Source organism: Azolla caroliniana, unplaced genomic scaffold (genome assembly GCF_043228905.1).
Source record: "Azolla caroliniana isolate FFs.n. ecotype wild unplaced genomic scaffold, voAzoCaro1.0.p SCAF_10, whole genome shotgun sequence".
Taxonomy (NCBI): domain Eukaryota; kingdom Viridiplantae; phylum Streptophyta; class Polypodiopsida; order Salviniales; family Salviniaceae; genus Azolla; species Azolla caroliniana.
The window spans coordinates 20,169,996-20,179,013 of NW_028230445.1; the positions used below are offsets into that span (position 1 = coordinate 20,169,996).

Below are 9,018 nucleotides of genomic sequence, written 5' to 3' on the forward strand. Positions count from 1 at the left end.
CTCGGAATAAAGATTGTATAGATGATTAGGATCAATTTTTTGATGGTGGGTTTTTCACCAAATGTAACTTTGAGTGTGGGTTGTTTTGATTGGGGGTTGTTCATTAAAAGTAATCTAATATATGTAGCGTGGATTAGGGGTTGTTCATTGATTGCAACTCAAATCTCGTTTATGCTAACATATGGTTGTTAATTGTTGCTCATGCAACTAGCGTGAACAAGGCCATGATATGTATAACTAGGTATTATGATACATGCTAGGGTAGGAAATAAAATTCCCTTGTTAAACTACGGCTACCTATTTACGTTGAAAGTAGACATTCGTTTATCAATTAATAATTTTCCTATAAGACCACACAATGGGATGGAGACCCGCCAAAGCATATAAAAATCGACCACTGCAACAGAGAGGGAGAGGGAGATAATAAAAAGACATTTTTTAACTATTAAATCTATTCTCTTCTATTATGTTATGTTGTATTGAACAGAACATGAGCTCCATGTATATGGCAAACTATGAATGGTATAGATAATGCAGGAGTGGCCGTTGTAGCTATAAAAGGTTAACTTGAAGGACTAATTCTAAAGCTAATTAAAAAGACATTTTTTAACTATTAAATCTATTCTCTTCTATTATGTTATGTTGTATTGAACAGAACATGAGCTCCATGTATATAGCAAACCATGAATGGTATAGACAATGCAGGAGTGGCCATTGTAGCTATAAAAGGTTAACTTGAAGGACTAATTCTAAAGCTAATTTTAATGGGTTGAGGGTAGGATGCTTGGTAAACCAATTATCCTAAGAAATAGGACCAAAACCATAAGGACGGATGACATGTGGGAACATGTTGTGGTCTAGGCATTGCATTATGTAAGGGGATTAACACTATCATTCATTACAACAACTTCAAACATTGTTGAGATGCTATTTGTTATTTAACTACCAAGGCATAACATAAGATAATATTTGGTGGCACTAGACACCAAGGAATTTTATGTCTCTCATGTGCTTCGCTAATCGATGGTCAATTTGGTTAAGCACCCTCAATCCATTATTTTCTTTAAATCCCTTTCCACATTTTAGAGTGCCATTCAAAAAATCAATGAGAACCCACATTGGCCTCAACATTAAAGCAATATACAATGACTAGGAAACCTCATTCATCCTCGCCAAACTGAACCTAACAACAAAACATGTCAATACAATTCCAATGTGGAGACTATGGTAGTGGTGTTTTGCCTATAAAAGCAAATGTCTCTAGAAAGGGCAAGACTAGGAACTCACACTGTAGAACCTAGTACCCAAAAGACAAGCTTCACCTTATACAACTAAAAATGTGCTCAAGTTGGATAGTTTCCCAAACTTGATCACACCTTTATATATGCAATGATAAAAATTTGGAATGTACAAACACTTTGCCAAGGTATTTAAAAGACAACACCCAAAGCTGAAATTCAACTATATAAGAGTCACAAAAAAAACCTCACCTCTGAGATTTGGCAAAGATGAGGGAAGATGATACATGTCACTCACAAACATAGTGACAACACATAGGCAGATTATAATAGGGCTTCCGCAAATCTAACATACAGTTTCCATCTATAAACTGTATTCTTGCAACTATATGTTCTTTCCAGAAACTTTTGCATCAATGTTCAGAATAAACAATAACAATTCAAATGCATACTTGGTGCATTTAACACGGATCCAAATGAAGCAAAATTTCTTAGTAAAAACATCATATAAAGTTATGACATAATCAAAATTACAGCTGCGAAAACGCAAATAGTTCGGCCGGTTCAGAGATGTGATGTGTAAAAAAAATGCAGGTTTCTTGTCACATCTTTTGAAATGTACTGCATTAATCTCTTTGGGATTGGAGGTCGAGTTCAATATATTCTTGCTTTGTCTTTAAAATAGATAATCCAACTTGGCAGAGCTTATTTTCAACAGAATTACTAATCCCTAGAGAGTGCAGCTTTGAAGTCATCTTTTTTATGAAACCTTCACCTCACCAATTGAGATGTAAAAGGAATGCAGCTAAACAGTAGAGGAAAACAAATTTCAGCTGAAGGATAAGCAAAAGCCCATTCCCAATTTGCCAAATTGTTTATGCACTAATAATAGGAATTTAGAAATAAAAGTTTGATATCAACTAAACCACATCAAAACTGCACCTAGCAGCCATCTAACATGACACCGTAAAGCAATAGAATTACCGAACTTGAACTGCCGAGCACAACAAACCAGATGCATCTGCACCGACCACAGCTAACTCACAAATAGGGCTAATAGTACCAGTTACCTCTGGCACAAAATGTGCACCAGTATATGGGCATGTGACATAGTTACTCCCCTTGTAGATTGGTGTGAAAGTTGACCCACAAATAGTGAATGGATTTCTTGGGTCGTAATTGAGCGGATTTTCATCCCTTGGGTTTTTCTCACATGCCGCCAAGACTTGACGAGCTTTTGCAGCAATTTGTTGTGATGGGTTCAGTTCAAGCAGCCTTCTACAAAATGTAGCAGCTGTAAGGAAGTTCTTTCCTTTGTAAGCCAGGACCATTGCTGAATGCAAACTGAGCTTCAGATGCACACTTTGAAGATTGCAGTGAGTGAAGTATGCTGCAAGTTCTTGTTGCCGGACTAAATCATCTTTGGTATCTTTCTTCTTCAATTCTATGCGAATTGCAAGAACATACTCTTTGCATATTCCTACCAATTCTTTCACTTCGTCGACTTCTTTTCGGCTGTCCACTACAACAAGAGGAATCATATGGAGTATACCCAAAAATATCTTCAATGCCTCAGAAAATTTTCCTTCTGTTGTGACTTTATAGCCCATCTTTAGCTTCTCTTCGAGCAGAGGAAGCGTGTAAATTAAGGCAGGTGGATTTCGTACATTGGGTGATAAGCTGTCATTCCAGCCTTTCTCTAAAGCTAATGGAATTGCAGGAATTGATGCAAATCCAGGTATGTATGCGTGACTTGCCAAATAAACATCTTGAAACAAAGATCTTAGAGGTGTGAAGTTCTTTATTCCCAGTTGTCTATTCATTAGACGCATTGCAGTATCAAATGCTCCAGCAGCAACATGTTCCCCTGCCAAAGAAGACCTTTGAGTCCACACTTGGCTCACTGGAACCCCAAGAGAAGGAGTAACAAATAAACCAGACGTAAGTGTTGTAACATTTGCAGTAGCACCTACATCAGCTGGAAGTTCAAGATCTTCCATTTCCCATCCTCCCTCTTCATCCTCACCACCACCTCCTTGAACCTCATCACCTTCAACTATAACAGCATCACTAACATTCTGACCCTCAGAATCAAGAATTTCTACTTCTTCACCCCAAGCATGAGCAGCATCAGCATCTTCCTCTTCCATCACTGTAGAGTCACCAAATGCACCTTCAAAAAGGCCTTTGCTAACAAGCAGCAGAGGCCAATTTCCATCAAGTAGAACAGGGGATGGTGGCAACAGGAGTTCTGACTTCTCAGGGAGAGATGGAACATTATCTCCAAGATCTTCAGCAATACGACTTGCCACATCCTCAAGTCCATGTACTGAAGCAGTAGCATATGCAAGGGCTAGCTGACCTGACTCTTCTAAAATTTTAACCCTTTCATGAATATCACCTAGATAAAGGCTGTTGTGATAGCGACCCATTACGTCGTTTCTCATCTCAGCAATTTTCAGCATTTTCTTTAGTTTTTCCATGTTTCCTGTAATGAGGTAGAGGAAAGAGAGTCTCTCAAAATTTTTAGTCTTTTGATAGCTGTATTCCACAATCTCATGATTTCCTTGCCTTAAAGCTTCAACTCCTAGTTTATACCAGTAATCTTTTTCATCAATCTCCTTCGCAGATACTAGGGCAACAGCAATATTCCCCGACTCAATGGCAAGGTTGAATCGTGTCCTTTCATCTTTAACAAAATGAAGCGCAATATCTGGATAACCTTTTTGTTGAAGATAGGCAATAATAGCTTCCCCACATAGTTGGGAATTCTTAATCATCTGAATAACTTCATCATATCTCTTTTTTATCAAAGCAAGCTTGAACATGTACTCAGTGGCATCTATCTGCAAGGTGCGTATCTTTCCATCACGATCCAAACAGTGTAAAGTACTTCCTGAAACCTTCACTATATAAACTGGCACATCTAAAGTCCTTATGATACCATTGTCCCCATTGGGAAGACAGTACTTAATATGATTCAGAGTAGCATAGATGAAAACACCCACATTGATTTCATCCCAAGCACCACTTTTCACACGAATTGTTTCGTGTAATGTGCATTTATGATCGAGCTTCTTTGATGCAATTACAATAGCATGTTTACTTATCAAAGCTACATTTTCCATATCTGTTGACCAGACCACATACTTGACACTAGGTGTTTGGATCTCACCTAAGATGGTCCTCTGCTGCACATCAAAGAGAACAATTTGATCCTCTGAACGGCACAACAGATTACCAGTACCAGCAAAGAAAAGAGCATCTGTTGATGGTAGAGGTAAAGGGCATTTCTTGGTAACTTCATTCTTCAGATTCTTAAGAACAATCTGATTCACAGCCTTATCAATGCTAGCAAACCTATTTCGCGCTACAAATACTGCACAACCACCCAGGCCTCTTTTTGGTTCTTGACTGTCCCTACCGGATGTATCTTTCGGTATTACATACAATTCATAAGAGCCACTGTCTACATCTGAGCATATAAGAACAGCATTCTCGGCAGGATTGTAGCTCATTGATCGAGGACCTTGATTCATACCTGTTGTACCTGGCCTTCTGATGGAGATCAATGAAGTTTCTTTTGCTGAAGCCAAGTCATAGCTACGGAGATGTCGTTCCTTCACATAGTATAAAGTTCCACCATAAACAGTGTATGCAGGTCTCTCTCTTTCCAACTTAAAGACAATCATACCACTATCATGACCAGCTGCCAAAAGGTTCATCTCAGGATGGGCTGCAAGCACCCAAAAGCGATCATGCTCTCTACGGAAGGTTTGCACGCCAGTTCGCTTTGACATGTCCCAAACTCTAATGCTTTTATCCTCTGAGTTCGACACAATGATATCTTGCCGAGCATGAAACATCACACAAGACACATTGTTGACGTGACCACGCAATGTATCTACTTCCCAAGCTTTAGTATCTGATGTGAGCCATCATAAAACATAAGCATAAGTGTTAATGGTATCAGTAAACTGGGAATATCTTCCTCAAAATGCACCAAATATATCTTGACGTTTTATCAAAACATTTAACACCAGTTTATTTACTAAATACAACAAATGCTATAAGATACTACATTCATCTTATCCAAAAGATAGTTTTAACCATATACAATACACAGAACATACAAAAAATAAATCAGAAAGCTACTTTGAACCTACAATTCTTTATTATTTCGATCTTCCAAAAATATGAGTAAATGTAAGCTATCTAGAAAAGATTGAAATATATGACCAAATATAAATTACCCAGAAGAGTCTGGTAAATTGAGACTATAAATAAGCTAGTTTCTCTAGAGCAATCATTTTATGACATAATATCGTTCCATGTGCAAAGCATAGACTTATGAGAATAGAAAGTCTTCTTATTATTTTTATTTTTCTTTGAAGTGGAGCTTGGCATTCTTTTAGTACCAACACCATACTTATAATAATAACTTGGATTTCTTGAATGAATTGTGGTTAAGTTAAGAGCATATCACCATTTCTTAGATTAACCTTTATTAAATTTTACTTCATGTACAAAGCATAAAAAATATAACCTTTATAAATAATAACAGATATGACTATTTAATTATTAGAAGCATAACTTGGGATGTGGCAATTAGCTACTGCTTCGTATTTGATCCAGTGCTGATGCAAAATATTTTTTCTTGTTGCCAAATAGAGTTCTGGCATATCTTAAGCTTGTACAACGCATCTCACTGTTTGCAATGGTATATTTCTAGCAATGCAATAAGTATAAACCATCTTTTTGGTTACTTTCAATGTAGAGGAGTGTGAAATCAGAATAACTTAGTGAGTACATAATTCTATGCCATCCAGAAATTTCACTCGTCATATCATATCCCTGCCTTATGATTGTATCAGTAACTCATAATTACCAAAACAAATAAGATAAATGATTACATAAGTGGATGCTGCATAGGAAACAAAATACAGGCTACAAAATTATATCTAGTTTACAAAATATTTACATACCATTCATTCGCCATAGCTTAACTTGACGATCATCTGCCCCTGACACAATTAATGGCAATGTGGGATGAAATGCAGCCCAATTGACACCCCTGTCATGTCCCTCGAGCACATACTTTACAACAGCATCACCTCCACCAAAAAGATCACTGTTCATTTGTGTCAACCTCAATATATCTTCGGCTGGAGACACTGTTTTCTTCCTTAGAGCACTGATATCCCACACTCTAACCGTCTGATCAAGAGATGCTGAGACCACATAGTCTTCTTTCACATGAAATGATGCACACATCACATAGTGATTATGACCAGTAAGGACAGAAACACAAGTACGAGACTGCCAGTTCCAGATTCTTATTGTCTGATCATCACTGGCACTAACAATCCATGGATATTCTTGATGAAATTGTACAGTGCGGATATAATCAAGGTGACCAAGTAGAGTGAATAAGCATCTTCTCAACTTATAATTCCAAACTTTGATCTTGTAATCATCCCCTACAAATGGATTGAACATTGAAAAATTATAAAATAAAGGTAAACATTTTCTTCAATCTACATTTTGAGCCAGATCTAATTAGTAATGCCTATTAATAGTAAAACTACTCAGAATGCAAAATTACTTTCAACATTCCACAGATCTAATACCAATCAGTGTACATTCCAATAATAGAACTACCAAAAATATGCAGAGTTGAGATTAATCCTTTCTAAATTGCACATTGCCAGACGGATCTAACTACTTTCAGTGTCTATTCTGTCTAAAACTCAATACAAAAATAAAGTAGATATTAGTATTGAATATAAAATACAAAATCATTATTGATCCTTTCTATATTCCACATTTTGATCCAGATCTAATGACTATTAGTGTACATACCAGTAGTAAAACAGCTCAATACAAAATTATGGTGAGTATTTTCTATATATTGCACATTGTGAGCCATATCTAATATATCATTGCATAAGAAGAACCTGAAATGCAGAGTTAAGGTACAACCTTTTTCCTATATTCCACATTCTGACCCAGATCAAATATATATCCGTCTAAGTTCCAGTATTAAAATAAACTAAAACGTAGAACTCAAAGAATGTACCTCCAGACACGAAGAGAGGTTGAGATTTATGAAAGTGCACTCCTCGTACAGGGCCTTCATGTTCATCAAACCTATCAATAAGTGTTCCCATTCGGTAATCCCATAGCTGAATCACTCCACTATGAAGACTAGCCAAGATCCATGGTCTTTGAGGATGAAAACTTAGACCCTTCACACGATTACTTTTCGTCTCGAATTTGGTCAGCATCGTGGAAATAATTGGTTTGAAGAACAGAAATACGTTGATTATTCAATTTGTCTTGCTTTGGTTCAATCTGAGCTGTGGATCTGCTTCAATCCAGGTTTTGATTATAAAACTAGTTGAAAAGCATGAAAATAACACATGTATATGCACAGTTGGGGATATCTGCTGCAATTCTTGTTTTGATGACATATCAAGTTGGATTATGAAGAACAAATTGTGATATTGAATTTAGGACGTATAGATCTCCGCTTCAAACTTTGTTTTGCTTACAAATCTAGATGAATAAAGAAACAGAAGAGTTGACACCGTACAGATCTACTTCGATCTGGTGTTTTTCACACAACAGCATAAAATTATATTGATCCGAAGTCAAGATCTGTAAATAAATCTGTGCTTACAGACCAGATTGTTGGGAAACGGTTTGACACAACTTATTGCCACAAGCTTAACATTTGATTCAACAGAGTAGCAAAGCTCCTAAAGATTGAATCACAGACTTCAAATGTTCTCAAATTTAAGTTACGAATCAAAACGGATGTGAAACCAACATTGAGCCTAGGAACAGGTTTAGCGGAGCCTTACCATAGAATCCAGAAACCTTGATCTTTGTCAAAACTGGGAAATACGAGAGAGGGATCTGCAAAAAATACAACCGAGCTACATTTAGCGAGCAGATCCGATTGTGAGAAGGGAGGGGGGGGGAGGGCAGTTACATAGAATACAAGAATCAAACGTAGGAAACTCAACCCTAAACTGAGTCGATCGAAGAACACGAGAGACAGACGGACGATGAAGAAGCGGCAAAAGGATGGAATAGGAAATGGAGTGAGAGAAAAGAGAGAGAGAGAGAGAGAGAGATGGCTGCAGCTACTCTCGGATTTACTCACTACTACTACTCACACACACACACACACACACACAAAAACACGCGTAATCCATCCATCCTCTGCACGCACAGACAGACGGACGGACAGAGACAGAGACGGCTCGATCCAACGGTCGCCCATCGATGGTCTGGGAGCCCCATCGGACGGTGGAGATTGGCAGCACAATTCCCCCATGTTCTCTTTCTAGTTCTGTTTCTTCCTTTTTCGTTCACACATACACTTTCTCTCTCTCTTTTAATTGTAATTAGCTTACCCTACTGGTAAGTTGTTAACACCAGAAAGCACTATGTCCTTGGTTCAAACCATAATTTCCTCACCTCTCTATTAGATACTTCACTCATATCTCTTAATTCATTCGATACCACAATGGAATGTCGGGGTTGAACCCATGACCTCCTGCTCTCCATTGGGTAACCTTTCCAACTGAGCTCTCTCTCTCTTCGTAAATCAATGTTTTGTTATTAAAACAATATGATAATACAACCCTTGCTATCTTCACTACATCATGATTAGTGATCATGCATGGGAAACTCTCTCAAGTGTTGCAAAATTAGATGGCATACCTCTATCTCCTCTCGAGACAACGTCCCCAAACAACATAGTTGCGAA

The 9,018-nt window shown here is 37.6% G+C and overlaps 1 protein-coding gene across 1 annotated transcript; it reads right to left on the bottom strand.

The window, feature by feature from the left end:
• Nucleotides 1–1,707: 1,707 nt before the first annotated feature.
• Nucleotides 1,708–8,253, bottom strand: LOC147859455 (coatomer subunit alpha-1-like). The gene is made up of 5 exons (XM_087326040.1): nucleotides 8,236–8,253; nucleotides 8,105–8,159; nucleotides 7,318–7,605; nucleotides 6,224–6,718; nucleotides 1,708–5,163 (listed from the first exon to the last, which is right to left on the bottom strand). Exons 3-5 carry the CDS (start codon nucleotides 7,523–7,525, stop codon nucleotides 2,219–2,221), a joined length of 3,648 nt encoding a protein of 1,215 aa, XP_087182166.1. The 5' UTR covers nucleotides 7,526–7,605; nucleotides 8,105–8,159; nucleotides 8,236–8,253; the 3' UTR covers nucleotides 1,708–2,218.
• Between the last annotated feature and the right edge of the window lie 765 nt (nucleotides 8,254–9,018).

Coding starts and splice junctions, on each gene's coding strand:
- LOC147859455 (XM_087326040.1), bottom strand. CDS start 7,525: ATGCTGACCAAATTCGAGACGAAAAGTAATCGTGTGAAGGGTCTAAGT. Junction 6,719..7,317: donor ACCTCTCTTCGTGTCTGGAG/GTACATTCTTTG, acceptor ATCCATTTGTAG/GGGATGATTACAAGATCAAA. Junction 5,164..6,223: donor TAAGCTATGGCGAATGAATG/GTATGTAAATAT, acceptor GGCTCACATCAG/ATACTAAAGCTTGGGAAGTA.